This window comes from Anolis carolinensis, unplaced genomic scaffold (assembly GCF_035594765.1).
Source record: "Anolis carolinensis isolate JA03-04 unplaced genomic scaffold, rAnoCar3.1.pri scaffold_10, whole genome shotgun sequence".
In the NCBI taxonomy this organism is placed as follows: Eukaryota; Metazoa; Chordata; class Lepidosauria; order Squamata; family Dactyloidae; genus Anolis; species Anolis carolinensis.
In genome coordinates, this window is record NW_026943821.1 from 13,056,705 (window position 1) to 13,081,840 (window position 25,136).

General features: G+C 40.2%; 2 protein-coding genes across 7 annotated transcripts in view; one reads left to right on the plus strand and one right to left on the minus strand.

Moving 5' to 3' along the window:
* Positions 1-3,262: 3,262 nt before the first annotated feature.
* The window catches only part of LOC100566463 (interferon-inducible GTPase 5), a 53,390-nt gene continuing 31,516 nt past the window's right edge, over positions 3,263-25,136 (minus strand). Inside the window, exons 1-4 of one of the 6 annotated variants that reach the window (XM_062962067.1) lie at positions 17,551-17,587; positions 9,915-9,976; positions 8,870-8,930; positions 3,263-5,896 (exon numbers count right to left, since the gene is read on the minus strand). In XM_062962067.1, coding sequence (XP_062818137.1) covers positions 4,608-5,896; positions 8,870-8,912 — 1,332 coding nt within the window. In that variant the 5' untranslated portion in view covers positions 8,913-8,930; positions 9,915-9,976; positions 17,551-17,587 and the 3' untranslated portion in view covers positions 3,263-4,607. The other 5 variants (XM_062962063.1, XM_062962064.1, XM_062962066.1 and 2 more) reach the window with 5 other exon arrangements.
* On the plus strand, positions 20,539-24,949 carry LOC103282448 (interferon-inducible GTPase 5). Its single transcript, XM_008125134.3, has 2 exons — positions 20,539-20,884; positions 22,951-24,949. Exons 1-2 carry the CDS (start codon positions 20,743-20,745, stop codon positions 24,111-24,113), a joined length of 1,305 nt encoding a protein of 434 aa, XP_008123341.2. The 5' UTR covers positions 20,539-20,742; the 3' UTR covers positions 24,114-24,949.

A 25,136-nucleotide genomic window follows, 5' to 3' on the forward strand; every position in this document is an offset into this window, starting at 1 on the left:
CCCCACTCCACCAAAATACCTTGGATAGCAAGAAAGAAAGTGCAATGTCCCAGGAAAAAAAGAGGACAGCCTTACCTTTGCCTGGTTTTTTTCAAAGGCACAGAGCCAATTCAAATTGAGGAAATGTTTGTAACAGGAGGCTGTGATTGTTAGGCTTGTGCAATTCGGTGGAGGGCTATCCGGTTTTGGCATCCAAATTTCGTTGGGCACCCAGGTCCATTTTCCAGGACCCTCCTGAAAATTGATTAATGGAAATATCAGTTTTTGGCTAGGCAGCTGAAAGATCCAGGAAGATCCGCTCAATTGGCAGCAGTGGGGAACTTACAAGGCTCCACTTTCTGATCCTGGGATCCTTTCCTTTCTTCCTTTCAAGGGAGTCTGGATTTGAGCAACAGGGTTAAGGAAGAAGTGTAAGACACATCATGGCATTCTTCTATTCAGAATGGCCCAACAAGCAGGGCTCATAGGGAAATCCCATGTGAGCAGCATGTGGCAGCATCTTCATGTGCCGCATGATGCCAAATAGGGGAGGAAGAGCCAAGATCAGCTGCCACGTGGTTTTGTAACAGATGAAAAACATGGTGGCCGGGCCCTTACCGTTATGGCCATCTGGCCAAGCTGAACAAGCCGAATTGGCCTAATGGAACTGACTTCTCCAAATCCATGCACAAGCCTAGTGATTGTGAAGGGACACAAGGGGCCTGATTTAATTTGATTTAATCTGATTCATAAACAGCAATGGTATTAAGAATAGTTTAATTAAATAAACAGTCTTCTTAAGTGTTAGATATCAATAAGAAGGGTTTGCCACAAACGCCACCTAATAGCAGCAATAGACAAGCCTATCGCCTTCCTTGGGAATGCAAAGGGAATCAGTTGACCAGGAACTCACACATACAGGCAGGGCAATAAAACCTCAAATAGCAGTCTTAGATGTGAGGGTCAGAGATGGTGTTTTGTTTTAGTTTGATTTTGATAGATGGACATTTGTTGTTTGCTGTTTTGATAAATGTCTGACCAAATGGTGCCATGTGTAGGATGAAAAGAAAGAAGGTACGGAACGGAAGAATTTTGAAGGTGTAAAATATCCTTGGAAATCCTATAAAAGTCCAACCAAGCTGTGTCTTGGTGTGGCACTTCTTTTCATGCTACCCGCTGATCTTGTTTTGCAAAATAAAGTCCGTTGTATCACTCTCCTCGCGTAAGAATCTATTTTGAACCACATGCTTCTGAGGTTTAATGAAGCCAAGCATCTTCAATTGTAATGCTTCATATTCCTGTTCTTAAGAAATAATTTTTTTGCATATTCATGCAGGATCTTTGATTGGAGATCAAGCATTTACTCATTGGCCCTCCAAGTCTTTTCAGCTTCATCACCCATGTGCCCACTTCTCCTGCCAGTGAGACTAATGGCCAGGGATTCTAGAACTTAGAATCCAAAACATCTGGAGGACCAAAGTTTGGAATCTGCTGTTTGAAAGCACTCAGCTAGAGCTTCACCACTTTTACCTAAAATACCTTGTTTCTACGGTGTTAATGTTTGGGAACTAAACATTAAATTTCCTGTAGTTTTTGGTTGCTGAGAATGAAGCAGAGTAGAGAACAAACTCAAATGCAGCTCTCTTTTTCAATTTGAACACATAACCTTATCTTTTTTATTAGGCATGCCATGTTGTTTGCAACTCTCCCCTTTGTAGGCAGAGCCAAGTTGCCGTGTGTACCTTGTTGCTATCAACATCCTCCTTGTTGGCAGATCACTTACGGCAAACACTTGATTTAGGAGAAAGCGAAACCTAACTCAGATGGCTGAAGTTTCCATTTCTTTTAAATCAGCGGTTTGACCAACAGCAGGAGGTAGGAGAGGGAGGTGGATAAGAAAAAATTGGGCCGCCTCCCAATTCCCATTAGAGAATACAATGATGAAGCAGAAAAATAGTTTGCCTGATCTCCGATATACTTCTCCAAACTCCCCAGAGTCTTAGCTCCTTGAGACTCCTCTTGACATTAGCAATTTCCATGAAATCGTGCTGTTTGGTGCCTTTATTTTGTTAATCCCTCTGGGTTTTCCCAAACCTACCTGAACATTGAAAAAATGGAAGATAACTTGTTCTTTGTTTCAGACATTATCATTAGTCTAATCAACCCTTTAGAAACCTACATGCTTTACATACGGTAAGAAGTAACACTCCTAAAACATGCTTCAACATATAGTCTAATTTGATCCTCATTCCTCATGAAATCCCTATGTTAGGACTAAAGTTGAACTGTACTGCTTATGGCCACAAACAGATCTGGTGAAATGTTTGCAATCCCCTGCATCTTGTACTCAGTGTTGAACTGGGTGAGGGATACAAATATATCAGACAAATAAATGGACTTGCGTGCAACTCACCTTCCCCATATTGCTGAGCAAGGTGAAGAGTTCTGGAGAACCCAAAAGCTCACACACTTCTGTGCTATTATAAGTAAAGGTAAAGGTTTCATTTGACATTAAGTCTAGGCGTGTCCGACTGGGAGGTGGTGCTCATCTCAATTTCTAAGCTGAAGAGCTGGCGTTGTCCGTAGACACCTTCTAGGTCATATGGCCAGCATGACTGTGTGGAGCACCATTACCTTCCCTCAAAAGGGGTACCTATTTATCTACTCACATTTGAATATTTTCGAACTGCTAGATTGGCAGAAGCTGGGGCTAACAGCGGGAACTCATCCACTCCCCGGATTTGAACTGCCAACCTTTTGGTCTGCAAGTTCAGCAGCTCAGTGGTTTAACCCGCTCTGCCATCAGGGGGCTTTTAATATTATTATATTGCATTATTTGTATTATTATATTATAGCTTGTTTAAAAAGAGCTTTGCAGTTGCAGACATTGCATCTATAGTAGAGTCTCACTTATGCAACATAAACGGGCTGGCAAAACACTGGATAAGCAAAAATGTTGGATAATAAGGAGGGATTAAGGAAAAGCCTATTAAACATCAAATTAAGTTATGATTTTACAAATTAAGCACCAAAACATCATGCTTTACAACAAATTGATAGAAAAAGCAGTTCAGTACACGATAACTGTATTTATGAATTTAGCACCAAAATTTTGCAATTTATTGAAAAATTGACTACAAAAACATTGACTACTAAAACTGTGTTGGATAATACAGAACCTTGGACAAGCGGAGCTTGGATAAGCGAGACTCTACTGTATATTTCAATATCTTTTCTGCATCCTTTCATCCTGTTTCTTTTTCTTCATCAGGATCTGACACAATTTTGGTACCATAATTTTTATTAATTTTAAGTTTGTACAATACAGAAATGTAAAACATTTCAAAGTATTCAAAATAAGGGAAAAAGTAAAAGAAAATGACAATAAGAAAGAGACAATAAAATATAAGAAAAATATATAATAATGAATAAATTCATCAAAATATATTTGAAACTTATGTTATCTAACACAAAAACTGATACACTATACGTAAACACTGAACTACTAAGTAATTAATCCATTGTGGGGCTCAGGGCCCTCAATCTTATTAAAATAAATTTCTTTATAATTAAAATAAACTTCTGCAGAAGAATAAAAGCTTGTATAGGTCTCCCATTACAGATTTGAAAAAATAACCCTACTAGAAGAGTTAAAGCTCGTAAACATAATCATCTCATTATTCGTCTTTTGACAAAAAAGGCCATAAATTGCTTTGAGATTTTCATGAAATCATTAATTGGAGTTTTTTCCCCCTTCAAAATTCATGTTAACCTGCCAACCTGAGATAACTTGGCCACTTTAAGAGTTCATGATTCTATACTTGTTACTTCAGTTTGCTCCCAGATCTGAGCAAACAGTCTTCTTGTGGCTGTTCAAATGTATTGGAGAAGTAATCCATATTTGTTTTCTAATTCTTTGTCTGTTATTCCCAATAAATACATCTATGGTGACAAAACAATGTCCAACATTTTAAAAAAAGGAATTAGCATAATTATCCTGGACCAGGCCTTTTCCACTTGCCCAGAGATGTGTCCCTCACAACTGGAGAATTTGCATATTCATTTATCTCCTAATCTGTGAAAGTTAGAGACTTGTGACTGACCACGTCGAAAGATTTGGCAATTTCACATAAACTGCAAGTGTCACCTGCCAGAAAATATTACAGTACATAGGACAAGGTGCTCTTTTGTGCATCCTGCTGTAAAAAAGCAATCAGTCCGCCTCTTGCTTGATCACTAAATGGCCATGGAGAAGGGGTTGTCTAGGCAGCAGAAAGGTAGTTTGCTTGCCTGGGAAAACTATGGGCAATGAAGTTGATCAATGCCTCCTTTCACACCAACTCTACAAGCACATAAGCAGATATAATAAAAAAAAATACTGGCAATACAGGGAATCAGTGTGCCACAGTGATTTGAGTGTTGGACTACAACTATGGAGATCATGGTTCGAATCCATGTTTGATGATGGAAAACCCACTGGGTGACCCTGGCCATGTGATACACTCTTAACTCCAGTCAATGACTGGAGGACTTCTATTACTTCTCAAGAGTTACAAATCACAGTAAAGCAAATGACTGAAAGCATATATACATATAGGTTGGCTGGTTTCTTGACAAGAGTTGATTTCTCATGTTCTGTTAAGAGGTCTATTGATATCATATTCAACATGCTTCAGGGCTTCTTTAGAAACCCTTTCAGCATCTTCAGCCACTTGATCTAGGAATTTATAGAGCATTCTGGAAGTGCTTGTAAATGATAAGCCTACATTAGCTAAACTAGTAACCACACTAAGCGGAAAATATTTGTTCCAGAAAACAACAAATGTCATAACAATATTGAAACATTTCTTTATTATACTATCTGTGCTGATGTATTCTTCTTGTGATGATTTAATTTGAGCCTTCAACTCTTCTACAGGCTTGTTTATGTGCCAGGCCAACAAAGCTAATGAGTCACCATCCAATCCAAATTTCTTGTACATGTCAGCCATATATTTCTGCAAAAAACTAGCATTGAAAGCCACAGGAAAATCTGGAAGTGGAACAGCATTTATGCATGCAGTCACCAGAGAAACTTTCCATAACTCTCCCTCTAGGAGCTGTTTCTTCTGCTGTATGATATCAGATGACACATTGGGGAGATTCAAGATGAACTTCAGTTTCTTCAGTATGGGCAGATCTCCTTCAAGCCTCTCTATCAGAAGGTAAAAGTCAAACCTTTCCAATTTGCAAGAGGATAGCAGAAAAACCTGGGGGATAAAACTCCCCATGTATACTTGGAAATATCTGTTACAGTCATCCCTAATATTTTGTAGGACATTTGCTTCATTGAAGGTCCTAGGATAATCCCTTTCCATGTTTGTCAAATCTTCATCCACTTTTGTGCGCACAAAATAAAACTTCTTCTTTTCATTATCAATTATCTGAGCTAGGTCAATGTGAATGTCCCGGAAGCGCTTTGAGCATAGAATAATGAAGAAGTCGTAACGGTGGAAATTAACCTTCTCAAGGTAATCATTTGATCGAAATTCTGGAGCTCCTACCCCTGGCAGGTCCCAGAACTTCACATTCGGATCATTCGGACTCTCATAACAGATTGGGTTCGAAGTTGTTGCTGTCACTCCAACTTGGGCAGCTCCAACATCTCCAGGCTTTAGGCCTCTCATAGCATTGATGAAAGAAGATTTCCCAGCCCCAGTCTCCCCAATGACTGCAATGTGAAGCTCTGTTTTTTCCCACAATTCCAGGGATCTTTCCAACTCACGAGCTACTTCATAAATAGATACAGCATTAAAAGTTTCACATAATTTCTCAGCTATGTTTCGGATTAAGTCTTCTTTGGCATTTGGTAAAGAAATTATGGTTTTTAAAACTGATCTCATCTCTTCAAAAAATGATATTTCAGAAAGTGCATTTTCTAGAAAAGAAAAAAGTTATTGAATCAATATTTGACTTGGCAACACAAAAGCAAGAGCATAACAATACCGTATATACTCGAAGATAAGCCGAGTTTTTCAGCCCTTATTTATGAGCTGAAAAGGCCTCCCTCGTCTTATATTCGGGTCAAGGTCAAGCCAGCAGCGGAGCCTGGAGGCCACAGTATGTTTTCTTTTCCAAAACCTCCCTCCTCTGCTTCTCCTCCCAGCCTGGTTATCTTATATTTTTTTGAGAGAGAGAGAGACAGAGACAAGAAGCAAATGTTTTCAAAAGCGAAAGGAGAATGTGAGAGAAACCCTTGCAAGACAGATTGCATGGGCATAAGGGGAAGAAAAAAAGATATTCTTGCAAATTTGCATGATTCATTACTATTATTATTATTATTATTATTATTATTATTATTATTACTACTACTATTACTACTATTATTGCAAGAACATATGAGTCCAAAGGGAGGGAAGGAGGGAAAAGAGAGCAACAAAAGGTGTGAATTTCTTTTTATTCCTAAGGAAACAAAAATGAGGTGGGGTTTTTTGGGAGGGGGAGAGAAGTTTTAAAAAGCCTTTTCTGGCTACTTTTAGAGTTTGAAAAAGGGAGAAAGAAAAGAGGTGGGAAAGGGCAGGAGAAAAGAGGAAAAAGGTTTTTTTAGGGGGGCTTTACTTGCATTTCTTCCTTGGGTAAATGCATGCCCCAAAGCTTCTAAATATTTATATAGATGTTCCCCCTACAAATACATTAATATATGAATTTTCCCCTCATATGTTTACAGGTCTTTGCAAAATCCTATGTAAATTTAGATAACTAGAGATTTCCACATACCTGTATATCTGTTCCTATATGTATACATTAATTTTATATATGAATATATGATGCCTCAATTAATGTAATTTTATTGGTATCTAATTTTATTTTTGAAATTTACCAGTAGCTGCTGCATTTCCCACTCTCGGCTTATACTTGAGTCAATAAGTTTTCCCAGTTTTTTGTGGTAAAATTAGGTGCCTCGGCTTATATTCGGGTCAGCTTATACTCGAATATATATGGTAATTCAGTTGGAAACAGTGAATCTATGTATTAATGAAAATTTTAATTCATTAAACATTTAATAGACATTCAGAAGCTGAAATGCAAGAGTTCTGTTTCTTTCGATTTTGTAAAGTCAAAATATCAATAGTTTTTAAAAAGTGCAACCCAATATATATCTTCTTAGAAATCATTTCAATGAATTCCTGCCCTTAAAGTTGCTGAGAATGGGGAGCACAGTGTGTATTCCTCTATTCTTTTACCCTGTGGTTTTCTAACCATTGAGCAATAGGAGGGATGAAATTTAGGTCAGCTCCAAGCCTGCTCTAAATGTTAATCCATCTTGGGGTCACAGTAGAGAGTTAAGGAGAAGGTTTTGGATCCTGCAGGTGAGGGGACGGTCTGCAAGTGAGACAGTCAGGTAGCCAGTCACTAAACGGAAGTGATTCAGGTGCAGCTTCTCAGTAGCAGCAGAAGAAAGGAGGGAGCTCAGTGGAGACAAACAGAGGGGTACTTTTATTGCACCCCAAAGCCCAGGGAGTGATTTATCTCTGGGGAAGCCAGAGGTTTGCTGGCCTAGGAAGCAGGCAAAGACACAGAGTGCCCCTAAGAGAGGTGAGATCATGCCAGAGGGAGTCTAGACACTATTTTATGACCCTGTTCTTTGTGGTTTTTATTCTTATTTCTTTTCTCACCCCGAGTTTTAACTTAGTGTTCATGTGGCCCGCCCTTGTTTTTATTGTTCTGCTGATTTTGCGTTGTAATGTATATTATCATTTATTGTATTGTTCAATATGTTATGATTTGTTGTTCTTTTTATATTCCGTTATATTGTATTGTTCTGGGCATGGCCCCATGTAAGCCGCCCCGAGTCCCCATTGGGGAGATGGTGGCGGGGTATAAATAAAGTTTATTATTATTATTATTAGACACTAGAGGTGTGGAAAATGGCAAAAATCTGTTTTGATTTTGTTACAAAATTTGGATCCCCCCTCCCCCTGAGTTTAATTTTGGGAAGATTGGGGGGGGGGGGCGTATGGATTCACAATTCAAAATCAGAAGTTATTGTTTCGGTAAGATTCGATCCATTAGCGCTAATGGATAAACTTGTGAGGCTAGTTTCTCCATCATTTTTATGGCTATTGGGATGAAACTTGACAAGCTAACTCCTTAGCCTCTCACATTTGCTTGTGTGAACACACATGCAAAATTTCTCTGAGGCATTCAGATCCATACCTGGCTAGGCTACAACTGCTACCTGACTCTACTTTCTTGTCCAGGGAGCTTTTTTTGTCTTAGATATATCCAATTTCTTGCCCCTTGCCCTGCCTGAAGATCAAGCTCGATCCTGGATCCTGGATTTGGGATTAATGTCACAGGGCTGGGCAACACTTACCTGTCCTGGCTGATTTTACACTGCTATTGTGCCGTCACACCCAGGCACCTTTAGTAAATTAAGATGTGCTCCTTTCTTTGCCGGGTGAACTACAGGGGCCTTACTTTGAAGCTCAGGAGTCCCAGCAACTAAGGCCACTTCAAATCGAACATCAAACAAGAATTTTTATTTTCTCAAAGTTCTTAACAGGCTTGGCACAAGTTGTTGGGGTTACAAATACAAACAGTCAACTTATAAAATCATGCAGATGTTCCTTTTGTTTTTCCTTTTAGCTGCTGGGTTAACTTCCTCCAAAGGTGAAGAGATCCTGGGATGCTCTTTACCCTAACCTTGTGTTGCTTTATCAGAAAGAGCTGGTCTTTCCCTATCTAAACTCAAAATTAGCTTGGAGACGAAGAGGTTAGAGCTTCTTCCAATGGCAGAAAAATCCTGGGATACTTTCTACCCTAGTGCTGAGTTACTATTTTTAGAAAGAGCAGTTCTTTCTCTATCTAAACTCAAAACCAGTTTTAAAGGCAAGAGGTTAGTACTTACGATGGCTTGTCTGAGCTGGCCTGGCTTGACCACACAAGCACATCTGAGTTCTTTTTCTCTTCTGTAAAAAGGCAAAAAGGGCTTCTCAAAATGGAGATTTCATCTCCAGGAAAAAGGGGCGGTCTCAAGAACAAAAGGATACTTTTGCAAGCCGAAAGCGGCAAATGCTTTGCAGGCTGGTTACAAACCTCTGTTAATAATTAACTATCAGGGTGCTGTTGAACCTGTAGCAACCCTGGAAGAAATACAAAAAAAAGGGGGGTGCTGTTTCCTACAACTATGAGACAATGCAAATGAAAGCCCTGAGAGATGGAACAGCTATCCTTACAGTGCAATATAGAACTGGCATAATTGTAGCAACTCAATTGATGACTCCTGGACGAAGTATAACCGTTTTAACAGTTTTATGGCATTTATATGTTCTATTTGTTTTATGTAAGTGATATATTGTATTTTACTTGTTATATAAATGGCATTTAATATTGCCATACTGTAAGCCACTCAGAGTCCCCTTCGAGGTGAGAAGAGCGGGATATAAATATAGTAAATAAATAAATATTGAGCTCCATTCCTTAACCCCACAGCTGGATTTGCTGTGATAGTAGCAAAAATGTCACTATTGTACATGTGGACATATTAGGCCTGTACGTCTTGAATTTGAAATTACTTGTCCTTACCACAACCAGAAGTGCAACACTCCTTAAAATCAATTTAACCCCTCCCCATCTATACCCAATATTTCACATGCAGTGTAAGAATGCGGTAAAGGTAGAAAAATGTATTAATGAGAAAGAAAAGTCTGACTAGGAGAGGCTACAGCAGTTTGCTGTTGCCTCAGCTTCCAGGTATGTGTTGTTCTACCCCTCCTTTCCTCTGTCCTCATGACTATTTCTGCACTTTTTTCTCAGTTTTCCGCAAATGAAGTAAATTGAGTAAAGACTAGGAAAGTAGAATGGCCCTCTGGCATCTGTTAAGCATCCCCCATCCAAATAAATAATAGTTTTGAGTTCTTATTTCTTCATAAAACATCTACCATATTCCTTACCAGCCCTCTTTGGTTGTGAAATATTGCAACCCATGTCGGCTGTTCTGGAGGACTCCGGTGATCTAAAGAAGAACAGAAAAACTCTGGTGGTTAAACATATCCCACAAAAGGTTCAGATGGCATTTCAGCCAATAACTGCTTTCTGGAGCATTTATGATCATTTATCACCAACATTTATGACTGGAAATTTATTTATTACTAACATGTAATCAACAGTTTGAATCCGGAGAGCGGGGTGAGCTCCCACTGTTAGCCCCAGCTTCTGCCAACCTAGCAGATTGAAAACATGCAAGTGTGGGTAGATCAATAGGTACCGCTCCGGCAGGAAGGTAATGACACTCCATGCATTCATGCCGCCTATGTGACCTTGAAGGTGTCTATGGACAACGCCGGCTCTTCTGCTTAGAAATGGAGATGAGCACACACACCCAGGATCAGACATGACTGGACTTAATGTCAGGGAAAAACATTTACCTAACATATAGGTTACTCCCAATGTCTATAATGCTTACTGGGGATAGATAAGAAATTAGCTTTTTCCTTTGTCCAAAAAGCAGCTTTACAGCCCTGGAGCTGTGCATCCAGGCCAGCGGGAGTGAAGAAGAAGAAACATTTTAACCTGCTGTTTCCCACAGCATCAGAGCTAGACCAGGAGCTGCAAGACCAGGGGCTCTTTCATATTCCACAGTTATAGTACTATACTTCATACACAGACATAGACATTAGAGGTGTGTGAAACAGCTGAAATCCAATTAGTAATTTGTTTCAGAGATTCGGATGGCCCCCTCTTCGATTATTAAAAATTTGGAGGGGTCCTGTTCCGATTCATAATCTGAATCTCCGAAGCTTCGTAATTACTTTGTTAAAACTAGTTCCATGAGCGGCAATGAGGGAAATTGCGAAGCTTGTTTCTCTGTCATTTTTATGGCTATCAGGATGGAACTTGGCACAAACTAGGCAACATTTATGACTTTAAGCTTACCAAGTTTCATAGCATTTTGGTCATCTACTAATTTTTAAGAAAATGTTTAAGTTTTTACAATTTAAAAAAATACAAAGGTATCATCTTTAATTTCTTTCACAATGAGACAATGCAAGCAGGGCATCAATCCTGGAAAGTTTCAGAAACATTCCTTCATCTATTGACTTCTAGGAATTTTAACAGTTTTTTCAGCTACAAGGAGTATCCACTCAAATTGTGGCACAGTGAGATACATGAGCATGGCAGCAAGCCTGCCAAGTTTCAGAACAATCAGTCTATCCACTCACTCTCTACTCACTCTAGGAAGTGAGAGCTACCACCAGCAGTGCTGGCTTAGCACCGAATCAACAGATCTTTTACAAATTTCTCCAAAAAGTTTTGGAGGATCCTGTTTTGATTCATAAATGCTTTGGAGGGGTCCTTTTCCATTAGGAATTCGGAGATTCATAGTCCCGAATCGTACAAATCTCCGAATTATGAAACAGAGCTCGGAAGCTTTGCACACAGACAAAAATGACTGCATTCTATTGTTATACATTATGCTTCATAAATATGATTTCTAATCAAGCAATTAAGCACGAAGCTGTCTTTTGCCAAAGTCTAAAAATTGTAAGAGGCATAATAATAATAATAATAATAATAATAATAATAATAATAATAATAATAATAAAAAATAATAATCCTTTATTTTTAACTCACCCTCTCTCCCCAAAAGAACTCAGGGCGGCTTTCAAAAACAAGAACGGCACACATTCAATGCCATGTGCTATGGTAGAAAAATAGAAATAAAACAGAGATAGGAACTGTCCCAATAAATGATCCCTCTGTTTTATAAGGAGATAGAAAGTGGAAAGGAGCAGAGCAGAGCAGAGCAGAGCAGAAGAAAGAATGATTAAAGAAGCAAGAGGGGTGGAGAAGATAACCTCCTCCCCCAAACCATCCTACCCCCACCCCCTGGTTTTAGAGAGAGAGAGAGAGAGAGAGAGAGCGCACAGAGAGGAGTGGAAGGAAAGGAAAAGAGAATTAAGAAGCAAGAGCGGGTGGAGAGAATTATCTCTGTTTTGGGGGAGATAGAGAGAGGAAAGGAATGGAAAGGAGAGTTAAGGAGCAAGAAGAGGGTGATGACACCAGTAGTCTGAAGTTTTGAGTGGGAGCCAGGTAAACAACCTTGGGGGGCTGGTTCCATCCGGTGGGAACCCCTGCTGTATACTAATGCTAATGTGTCAAGTTTTGCTAACCTGTATATATCTTTTTTTGGTCACTGAGGAAGTTAGTGCAATCAGCCATCTGTGTTCACAGAGTCTGCATTACTTCAACCATCGTCAGCTTGTGTATACTTTAAAAAAAATCCTAAAAGCAAACCTAGACATTGCCAATTTATATATGGGACACAAGTTCACCAAACCAAACTCAACAAGACCTACTATATTCCCAGGTTCCTTCTCTGCACAGTCTCCAACCTATCCACCACGCGATCTGCTATTGACCCATAGTTAGGTTCTCATAAACCTTCTTCTCAGAGCCTGATAAATTGGCAAAAACAAAGATGTTCCTTATGGTTCAAATGTTCCTTACAGCTCATGATCTTGTCGTTCCATTTGTATAAGAAATAAATCCAATTCAAACAAGTAAATTCTATTTGTATTACTTTCTGAAAGCAACACACTTTTACATATCAGGCTCAGCACTTCTATGCCAAACCCTTCTCTGCCCCATCATCATTTTCACTCTTTCTCGTCCTCTGCTCATGAGATAGACTGGCACCCCAACACAAGTGTCAACCTAAATTGAAGGTGGTGGTGGGGAGCCAAAGGAAACAACAGGGAAGAAGATACATCAGTGGGGAATGGGAGAGGATTGTGACAGGATGATGTGCAATGGAATATGGAGAAGGCAGAAACAAAGGGGTTTTCAAGTCTGGATTAGGCTTCCGTGGAAAGGTAAGCAGGGGGGCAAGACAGGAGTTTCAAATCTGGGGATTGCTTCAATGGGAAGGTAGGGAAAGGAGTAAGGGACTGGTGTTGTTGGAAAGACTGCAGTGAAGAGCTGGACAGCAGACAGATTGAGGTGAGAAGGTAGAGCTAATTAAACAATTGCTACAAAATAAGTGATCTGTAAATATTGGTGGCCTGAGTGTACTCTGAAAAGCGCAGAAGTGATGATAGAATTGTTTAATTCTGTACTGGGGTGGAGTAGGAGCACAGACATTCAGGAAAAGAAGTGGAGAAAACTTATAATAATAATAATAATAATAATAATAATAATAATAATAATAATAATAATAATAATACTTTATTTTTCTATCCTGCCACCATCTCCCCGAAGGGACTCGGGCCGGCTAACATGGGGCCAAGCCCAAAACAGAACCAAAAAAGAACAATTACAACAAGTATCTAGAGCTAAAAACAATGATACAATAATAAAATAAAATAAAATAAGCAGTTAAAACATAACTCAACATACAACATACAATAAAACACATAATAACCAAACAAAATGGGGTAGATACAAACATCAGCCACTAAAGATAAAAAGAGGTTGGGCATATAAAAATACACGATTTCAAAGCTTTTTAATAAAGTGCATGATCAAGTGTCAGAGAGTCAACTGGTATAATATTTGATAGGGTAAAGTAGGAAGGGAATAAAGTGCTAAGAAGCAATGTATTGGTGATCGGGTCTATCATGTTGGTGGCTATTCAAACGCACACTGAAAGAGTTGGAGCTTAAACCAAAAGGGAGAACGACTTACCTTTTGGAAGAGCAGAAGAAACAGTAGTCCTGTTTAATTTCAATGTGTTTGTGAACTTGTTAGGATGGCTTTCCTTTCCTGCACTTATAAACTCTTTGCTGCTATCTTTTGATCTGATGAAAGTCCACTTGTTTGCTTGATTTTGTAGGCTATATATCAACATTGGTATTGCCCGCCCATCAAGGAAGGGAAGGGAGGGAATTTCCTGATAGGGAAAACTACCCTAAAATCAAACAGGAAACAAAAGCTGAGTATTCAGCTCTTTAGCCAGCGGAACGCGATGTGCAGTGGGATTAGGCTGTAAGGAATTCAGAGCTCAGGCAGGCAAAGATGCAGAGTCCAATCTTTAAAAATCCAATCTTTAAAAATCACAAAAGGTTTATTTACAATAATAAAGAATAACTGCCTTTCTTGATAATCAAAGAATTGGGTCTGAGCTACTCTATCACCCATCTCTTCCAAGGTTTCAAAGAGAGGGAAAAACACCAAGCACTATATCTCTCTGTCACATACACAGAGAGAGATCTCACAGCACACAGCTCATACTCTTACAAAGATGTAAAAAGTGAAAGTAAAGCTTTCAGTAGAAAAGTACCCATTTTACACAACCAATCAGAATGAGAGTAAGAACAGAGAGGAGAGAAGAAATAGATACATTCCCAACTGTCATATAGGAGACATGGGGGAAGGGAAAACCTTAGCCTTTTCTAAGCTATTTTATTTTATTTCTCATGTCAGAAGCGAACTGAGGGTACAAGTTGTAATGGATTTGCAAACATAAGCTAGCTAAACTATGTTCCCCATTGAGGACTTGAGACTTGAACAGTGTGGGGGTGAACTCCCAACATTTACAACACACCTCAGTCATGTCAGGAGGAAAGAAGTTTTGTTGAACATCAGCATCCACCCCCTCCCCCCAAGCAGTTGGAGGAGCTATATACTTATCTACCTCCACTAAGAACAAGGAAATTATCTCTTGGATAACAAAAAAGAAAGTTTAATGCCCACGGATAAAGAGAGCAATACCTCCATCTGATTTCTTTTCCAATATGCAGCACCAATTGAACTTGGAGGAAAAATGGGGACTGTTCTATTATTCTGGCAGACTCCAAAAGGGGACCTAGGCAAAGAAGGCTAGTCCATTTTATGGGAGGGGGTTAAAGTGAAGGGGCAAGGTTGTAAAAGATGTAAAAATACTCCTCTTAATCCAAAGTCAAAAGCAGGAGGCCCCTTTTCTGTGAAGAGGGCGAGGAAAAACACCACAAAAGCTGGATCTTCAAACTGCAAAATAACTATTTATTACGTGGCCATAGCAATGAGACAAAAACATGCATACATGCAATCAAAGGATTTGTCCCAATTTCCAAAATGGTTGCAAGGTTTTTATCACCACACAGAAGTTATCAAGCATATCCTTATTGGCTTACAAAGATCATTTACCCCATTTGTCTAATGTTGTCTACGTCACAAGCATCTTGACCATCATGCAATCCCATTGGTTTTCTATGCTGTAACAACATGTAATTCTTTAGACAATAGTGCTTTCATATTACTGGGAACCGGTTCTGACTTGATGTATTGTTATTATTTGAAAGTAACTTCTTTTCTCTGGGACAACTCTTTTCCCAAACATCAGCATTTTCTCTCAAGTGCAGGCCTTCCTCAAACATAGGCCTTTTGCAACTTAGGTCAATCAAAACTTATGGGACTTATAGCCATTACAAGTATCTTTGAAAATTCTTTTTAAACGCACGTCCCTCTCAAAAGGAGGAAAACCATCTTCCCCGTTTTTGCTGGTTATTCCCCCAAACCTGTCACTTCCCATGTCATAAAGAACGTTTGTTTGGACAACATAGGTGGGGAGAATAACCAGAAAACAGAGGGAAATGATTTTATTCCTTCAACCTACCTACCCCGTAAAATAGACTATCCTCTGTCTTGTGCCTCCTTTTGGCCTCCGCCCAGATAATGGAACAGTACCAAAAATTGCTTGTCACATGGGGTTGTGTTGCATTTTTTCAGATTCCTTTCAATAAGACATTAAAGTCTTTAAAAGGCAGGACCCTGTAACACTCCTGGGCGGCACAAACACTGGGAACCAACACAGAAGCCAATAACAATATAATATCTTTATTAAAGCAAATAAAGTTCCAAATGGAAATAAGCAGCAAAGTAAAAGTATCAATTGACCTTCCAGAAAAGATCAATTTTAGTCCAATAAAACAAAGTCTTATGTCCAGTATTAGAGTTCAAAATCCAAAAACCGAAACACACTCAAACTCCGTCTGAGTTTTGAGTAGGGAAAGGAGCAGGGAGCAAGAAAAGTCCTTTAGAATAAATGTCCAAATCCGGATTGCAGGGCATGGCAAAACTAGATGTTCAGGAGCTGAAACGCAGTCCCAACGTGGCAAGAAGGTAAACCAACACCAGGTCTACTCCAAAGTAAGCATACCGTCAGGCCGCTTGGAAATCAGGAACAAGAGACAACAATGCTTCCCAGTCAGAAATTAAGTTGACACCGCACAGAATATTCTCAGCGCAAAACTTTTAATGAAGTTCATAGCTCCCCCAAACAGGTGCTTGACTCCCCAATACTTCCCAAGAAAACTGAAATGCCAAAACATCACGCCAGGTGCCTGCCTCCCTAATTCTTCCCAAGAGAACTGGGTTTAGCCACAATCGCCTCGCTCTGCTAATCTGACACTTCTTCTTAAACTTTGCCTTTGAGAGCGGTCTGTTTTCAGAAAAGCCCTTTGACCAAACAGTAATTCCTCCAGAGATCCGGAGAGAGCCAGCACCATCTCAAGGGCATCCTTAATTGGCTCTGGCACAGAAATGTCAACAGGAGACATCTGGAAAGGAATTGAATCTTGCTCACTTGGGGAAAAAACCCAAATCCTCCTCAGTTTGGTCAGCAATGGCTACGGGGTCAGGGGCCAAAGGTGCCTGAGACATCACAGACCCTTGATTGGAGATCAGTCAGTTCTTTGGTGGAGCCTCCGGTGGCCTAGGGGATAAAAGCCTTGTGACTTGAAGGTTGGGTTCCTGACCTGAAGGCTGCCAGGTTCGAATCCCACCCGGGGAGAGCGCGTATGAGCTCCCTCTATCAGCTCCAGTTCCATGCGGGGACACGAGAGAAGCCTCCCATAAGGATGGTAAAACATCAAAACATCCGGGCGTCCCCTGGGCAACGTCCTTGCAGATGGCCAATTCTCTCACTCCAGAAGCAACTCAGGTTGCTCCTGACACTAAAAAAAAAGTTTTTTGGTCCTTCAGGTATTTTATCTTCAACACCCATGTGTTCCCCTCCTCTCCCCGGTTCGGCTAATGGCCAGGGATTTTATCACCCAAAGTCCAAAACATCTGAAGGACAAAAGTTTGGGAGTTGTTATTTGAAAGCGCTCAACTACAGCTCCACTAACAGAAGTTTCTACTGTGTTGGTCTTTGGGAACTAAACTCTGTATTTCTTGTAGTTTCTGGCTACTGGGAATGCAGCACAGTTCAAATGGGGCTTATCAATTTCAGATTGAACAGATAACCTAATCTGTTTATTAGGTATGCCATGTTGTTTATTACTCATTTATTATGGTGCTATTATTTATTTATTTACAGCATTCTCACCCCGAAGGGGACTCAGGGCGGATCACATTACACAGATAGGCAAACATTCAATGCCTTTTAACACAGAACAAAGACAAGACAAATATAGGCTCAGAGCTTACTGCAACTCCACTTACTGCAAACACCTCATTTAGGAGAAAACGAAACCTAACTCATCGTTTATTTTAAATCAGTTATTTGACCAACATTATGAGGTGGGAGAGAGAGGTCAGGAAGAGAAAGTTGGGCTGCCTCCAATTTCCCGTTAAGGAGTACAATGCTGAATCAGAAAAATGGTTTACCTGAATTCTCGTATACTTCTCCAGACTGTACCAAAGTCTTCGCTTCTTGGGATTCCTCTGGGTATCTGCAATTTTCAGGAAACCAACATTATGCGTCTATGTTTGAATATCTCTTTCCTTTTCTTCATCTGTATTTGTCACAGTTTTGATATCATACATTTTTATTAATTTTCAGTTTGTACAATACAAAAATGTCAAAAATACTTCAATCCTTCAAACTAAGGAAAGAATAGGAGAAAAAGAAAATTACAATAAGGGAAGAGAAAATATATGAAAACATATATACTAATGCCTAAATACATCAAAATACATTTGAAACCATTCTACATACCTATTAAGGTAAAGGTTTCCCCTGACGTTAAGTCCAGTCGTGACCGACTCTGGGGGTTGGTGCTCATCTCCATTTCTAAGCCGAAAAGCCGGCGTTGTCCGTAGACACCTCCAAGGTCATGTGGCCGGCATGACTGCATGGAGCGCCGTTACCTTCCCGCCGGAGCGGTACCTATTGATCTACTCACATTGGCATGTTTTCGAATTGCTAGTTTGGCAGAAGCTGGAGCAACAGCGGGCGCTCACTCCGCTCCCGGGATTTGAACCTGGGACCTTTCGGTCTGCAAGTTCAGCAGCTCAGTGCTTTAACACACTTCGCCACCGGGGCTCCTCTACATACCTATGTATAAGTCTAAACCTTTTAGTCAAGAAATTAACCTCAAAAACCAGCCTTAATTTATCCACGGGACAATATGAGTACTATACTTTAACTTTTTTTAAAAAAAAGGAACCAATCTCTTTAAAAAAAACTAACTGCTTCACCATTCTAGACCTTCTCCTGTCTAACTGGGAAGGAGGTCTAAAACAGTCAGCTGTTGTCAGTGGGCCAGTTCTTGCAAAGTGATGTCGATGGTGCTAGCAAGGATTTACTTGGAGAAGAGACACAGTAAGGAGACAAAGGTCTGGTAAGATGGTGCACAGCCATAACAAGTTCATGACTTCCATCTAAATGGAGAAATGCAGTTCTGGGGAAATTAAGAAAAGGAAACAATCGCAGGGAAGTGGAATTCTGGTATTACAGTATTTAAGAAAATTCAATATGGCAGCAACATCCAAAGGGAAGCAGTAAATGTCAATAAATGGAATACATACGTATATGTGTAGAACCCCACACCTTTTAAATTCACTTCTGGCAACAAACCCCACAATCTCTTTATCCACTTCTTTCAATAGGAAACCCTTCAATACAAACTCCACCATCTGTTAACAGAACACAAGCTGCCAATGATATATAGACAGGTGTACCATCATGCATCAGAAACCTTGCCTCTGATGCACACTGAGAAATAACGCATGAATAGAGTCGATTGTTTCCCCATTTTAGAAAAGGTGTTTGTTGGTGGATCCTTTGCCTACAGGTGCCTATGGATTACTTATGAAAAGGACTATGTGCATTGTGGTAGTACCCATAGGAACCAGTAGTAACGGGCATCAGAGGCAGAGTATATGACTGTGTGATAAATATTACCTATTCTGATTAGTTTTGATTAAAGAGAAAGTAATGTGTTTCTATTTACAAACTGTAAGTATAGAGCTAATATAGAGCTGTGGTCCTTGAAAATGTCACTCATAACTTTCCTAATTCTGAACACTGGGCTGAAAAGGATAGCGAGGGGAAAGATGCAAAAGAAGAAATTGCATACATTGGTTCTATAGGCAATAGGGATAATTTGGGCTTTGAAGGCTGAAGTAAGTAAAAAAAAACTTTATTTATATACCGCCCTCTCTCCCCAAATGGACTCAGGGTGGTTTACAAGCATAAAAATAGCAACATGCATTACATAAGTAGCACCATACAAACATTATTAAAACAAAATTAAAAACCTATACAACTAGTAAAACAGTGAAGACCATAAGAAACAATCACAACAACCCGGAGGAACAAGAATATATAATCAGATGGGTTGACATGGTCCGTTATTAGGGATAGATTATCCTTGTACAGCATGTTTCAGGGCCAGGGGTTGGTGGTACACCAGAGAAGATTATTCAAAGACCCGCCGAAACCACCAGGTTTTCAACTCCTTGCGAATGGAGGACAGAGTAGGGGCTTGACTAATCTCCTTTGGCAGGATATTCCAGAGCCTGGGGGGGGGGGGGGGCAAGGGAAGAAAGTGGCAATGTATTACTAAAGCCTGAGCCAAAGACATGGGTCTGACCATGTATTACTACCTGAGCCAAAGCACCCCTGACCATCCAGCCTCTGTTTAAAAGTCTCCAAAAAAGGAGCCTCCACCACACTCCAAGGCAGAGAGTTCCACTGCTGAACAGCTCTCACAGTTAAGAAGTTCTTCCTAATGTTCAGGTGGAATCTCGTTTCTTGAAGTTTGAAGCCATTGATCCACGTCCTAGTCTCCAGGGCAGCAGAAAACAAGCTTGCTCCCTCCTCCCTATGACATCTCCTCACATCATGATATATGGCCCTCATCATGTTTCCTCCCAGCCTTCTCTTCTGCAGGCTAAAACATGCCCATCTCTTTAAGCCGCTCCTCATAGGGCTTGTTCTCCAGACCCTTGATCATTTTAGTCACCCTACTGTGGACACATTCCAGCTTGTCCGCATCTCCTTTCAATTGTGGTGCCCAGAACTGGACAGGGTGTGATTCCAGGTGTGGTCTGACCAAGGCAGAATAGAGAGGTAGCATGACTTCCCTGGATCTAGACACTAGACTCCTATTGATGCAGGCCAATTGATGCATTTTTTAGCCACTGCATCACATTCTTGGCTCATGTTCACCTTCCTCCCCACGAGGACCCCAAGATCTTTTTCACATGTACTGCTGTCGAGCCAGGCATCCCCCAAATGCTTCTCTTTCCTACCTATCAAAAGGCAAGGTTAGAAAATACCTCCAGTTAACCTTGAGAAAATTAACAAACATATTCAGCCTTTAAAAAAAAGATGGCTAGGGATTTCTTTTCTTGATCAAAATGGTCATTTTGTCCATCTCGACCAACTAAAGATATTTTCACCAACAATCCTTTTTTTTGTTGGCACAGTTTGATCTTTGCCCATCTCTGGATATAGATCATTTTCTCAATAGCCTGAAAATTTGGATCTTTGCAACTCACAAAACCTTTAGCTTCCTTTGTCAGTGACTGCTCAAGTTGCTCAAGTTAGGGACTTCCCACAAGAGCCAAGTTATGTGCCGGTGCTTTAACTTTCACTTTCATTCAGGCAAAGCTGATTGTAGAAAAGCCACACACAACGAGAGAGGAACAGAAAGAGAACACAGAAAAACTCAAGAAGAAATAGTTCAGCTTCTTAGCATTCCCTCAGCCGCAGGTAAAAAAAATTTCCTTCTTCTTTTGAGCATGACCAGTCTTGAATTCTTTCCAGACTTCTGTGGTACAAAAGGCTATGTCTTAAAATAAAAAGCAAGGGATAGGTGTCGTAGAGAGCACAGCAGAGGCAGAGCTATTCAATCAGAACTAGTGCAGACGGTATGCTGTCTCTAGGACCTTTTTTGTGATCCCCCCATTCCCCTGGACCCCAAAGGTGAAAAAACTCCAGAATGCCCAAAATATCTCTGGGGCACAGCATGCAGATAGCATTTCCACAATGTTTGGAGTTCCCTGGATCCCCTGGAGGGGTCAAAATGAAATCCAACAAAATTTTGCAAAAAAATGTGTTTCATTTTGAACTGCCCTATACCGTACCAGGAAGCCCCCCAAACAACTCCCCATGTGCTCTAGAGCATTGCTTCTTATACTATGGATCCCAACCCCCATTGGGGTCCCCTTAGTTCAATACTACAGTCAAAAAATTAGCAACAGTAAAAGGTTTCTAAACTCCACCTAGATCAGAGGTCCCCAAGCTATGGCCCATGGGCCAGATGCGACCCTCCAAGGTCATTTACCTGGCCCTCACCCTAAACTTTAGATTTGGGTCATCCTAAGTCTAAAATGACTTATAGGCACACAACAACAGTCCTACCTTTACCAGGGGTAAAGGACAGGTGTTGGCATGGCTGTGAATAAAGAGGTGTGTTTAATCACATAATAATATGGTACAGGCATATTGGAGAACGATTGAAGGAGAAATTAATAGAATGCTAAATCTATCATTATTAAATAATAATAGCCAATAGAAATGTATTACATGCAAGGATATCAGGAATGTATAATATGCAAAAGGAAAGAGTGGTTGACAAATTAATAACTTTTGCGCAAATTGTTTTAGTGAGAGGTTGGAAACATAAAACAAAGTGGACTCTGACAAATTGGTGTAATTATATAATTAATATGTTAAATGTGGAAATAACAAATTGTAAATTGAACAATATAGGTAAAACAGAAAATGTAATAATAATAATAATAATAATAATAATAATAATAATAATAATAATAATAATAATAATAATACAGCCCTACCTATGAAAGTACGAAGGAGAGCACCAGTCTAAGCTCACTAGGAAGGGAGTTGCGGAGCCCGGAGGCGCCTCCAGGAAGATGTATTTGGGAAAATTGTATGGCATTTGTCACAGTGACCCATGGATAAGTCGACCCAGGTTTTGGGAATTGATTATTTAACTAAATTAGAGCTTTACATATAGGGTAATAATTTTGCATCTGGGTACAGGGACATAGACAGATACTTCTTTGTACCTGTCCTCTCTCATTTTTCCCCATGCCAAGCTTCAGTGGCTTTACAGAAAGTCAGGATGGTTTTAGTTGGCACAGAGGAAGGAAGAGAATTCTAGCCTGGATATTCACCAAAACGCAACATACACAGACATAAGATTGATGTGTGCCTGCATGTGCTACAAACAGCTTCCCAGCCCAAGGCTGGCAGGCAGCATTTTTGCTCAAGATTGACTCAAGTGTAATATTTGTATATTTGTGTAATATTTGTATGACAGGTAAAAGTAAAGGTTTTCCCTTGACATTAAGTTTAGTCGTGTCTGACTCTGGGGGTTGGTACTCATCTAAGCTGAAGAATCTGTGTTGTCCATAGACGCCTCCAAAGTCATGTGGCCGGCATGACTGCATGGAGCGCCATTACTTTCCCGCCGGAGCAGTACCTATTGATCTACTCACATTTACATGTTTTCAAACTGCAAAGTTGGCAGAAGCTGGGGCTAAAAGCAGGAGCTCGCCCCACTCCCCAGATTTGAACTGCCGACCTTTTGGTCAGCAAGTTCAGCAGCTCAGCGGTTTAACCCGCTGCACCATAGAGGACTCCATTTGTATGATATTTTCCCCCAAAAGCTTAATGCAAGTGATGAAAAATTTAAACAATGCAAGCTATTTTTACAATAATCATCACAATTAGCAAAAATGAAGGTGATTATTTTACATTGTTTGATGTATTAAAAACTCCTCTTGCTTCTTTCCTCCCTCCTCCCACAGCAAGACCCATGGCGATGGAAGACTTCAAGGCAGCCGTTTATGAAGGGAGGCTGACAGATGCTGTGTCTAATGTGGTTGGAAAACCACTGCAGTATTTCAGCGAAGTGCCACTCAACATTGCTGTAGCAGGAGAGCCAGGCTCTGGAAAGTCCTCCTTCATCAATGCCATGCTGGGCTTACATGCAGGTGATCCAGGAGCTGCTGAGACAGGCATACAGACAACAACAGTAGACGTCAAGGCTTTCCCACATCCACATCTTCTAAAGGTCATTTTTTGGGATCTCCCAGGAAAAGGAGCAGCATTTTTTGGTGAAGATACTTTTGCCAAGATTGACTTGAATCGCTTTGATTTCTTCATCATAGTTGGTGCCCAGCGTTTCCGGACCATTCACGCTGACCTGGTCAATGAGATCCAAGGAATGAGCAAGAAGTTTTACTTTGTGCGTAGCAACATAGACCTTGATCTGGAAGCATCCAAGAGGCAGAGGCCTTCAGATTATAATGAGGAGAAGATTCTCCTGAGAATCAAGGACGATTGCCATGAGGGACTGCGAAGAGAAGGAGTGGCCAATCCACAAGTCTTTCTAGTGTCCAGTTATGAAACCAGCCGCTTTGATTTTCCCCTTCTTTGGGAAAAGCTGAAGAGTGATCTCTTAGGGCTGAGAAGGAAAGCTTTTCTGCTCAATTTGCCCAGCATCTACCTGCCAGTCTTGAACAACAAGAAAATGGCTATGAAGAAGCAGATTCTAACCAGAGCCCTTTGGTTGTGGATTTTTGCTGCTATTCCAATCCCAGGCCTTTCCTACTTCCCTGCCAGAAAAGTCCACTCCTGGTGTTATCGTAACTTTGGCCTAGATGATCCATCCCTCACAGATCTTTCTCAGCTGGTTGGGAAGACAGCAGCCACCTTTAAAGCAGTAATGAAGCCCCTGTCATTCACCTCTGTGGTTCTATGGGGCTTTGCAGAATTGGTAAGAGCCGTGGTGATAATAGGAGACTATAACCACCATCGGCACTTCCCACTTTATGGATACCTACTGTCAGGAGGAATTTCACTTCTTTCCACCTACCTCATTTTAAAGAAATTTGTATCCAATGCTACCGACAACACCCAAAGAGTTCTGACTGAAGCTCTGGTGTGTGAGGAGAAGAAGTCCATATAGTGGCAAACATCCACATTCACAACTACAGTGATATTAGATTATGATGGACTCTGCAGGTTCTCTTGCCAGAAAAGGACTTGGACACCATGCAATATGTTCAGCATATTGATTAGATTCCAATCTATATAGTCAGAGTGTATGTTGGAGTGTATGTTCCTCTACCACAATTCCAAGACAATGAATTCTAGATAAAGCATAGCAAGAATACACTTGAGAAACTGGAGATGTGATCCTCAATATTATTTGCTTTAATATTTTAATTAAGAGAGCTAGTATGATGGTTTGAGCATTGGACTATGGCTCTAGAAACTAGGGTTGGAATCCTTGGCCAAGCCATAGAAACCCACAAGGTGACTTTGGGCAACTCTCTTGGCCTCAGAGGGAGGCAAAGGAAAAGGTAAACTTGCCAAGAAAACATTCTAATGGGTTCGTCTGAGACCCCATCTACACTGCCTTGTAATGCAGTTTGAATTGCACTATATATAAAATGCAGACTGAGCTGCATTAAAAAGGATAATAAATAACAATGATGATGATGATTTTCAAACAATGCAAAATTGTGCCAAGAAAAGTTTGATTTTATTCTTTGTAGAAATTTTTAAAAGTCAAATATCCAGCCCTCTTTTATTTGCTTATGTTATTCTGGATTTCCTAACAATGAGAAAAAAGCTATTCCCAATTTTTTTTAATTTATTTTTTATTTTATTCCCAAAGAATGCTATTTAGCACATCACTACCATGCCAGCACCTGGATTTTGATCAGTGTCCCCACCTTTCAAAAAGGATGAGAAATTTATCTAATCTTTAATAAACTAACAAGCTGAATTTTGAAACGAGTCTGTCTCAGTCTCTCTCACTCTCTCTCTCTCTCTCACACACACACACAAATTTAAGGATGGTGTTCCCTGTGACTTGTATTTATTTATCCTTTCCCTTCCTCTATTTCTCTTTATTGGAAACCTTTTGCAGTAAGACATGTAGTAACCTAGGCACATGAATTACTTCAGATAATTACTTTACCAA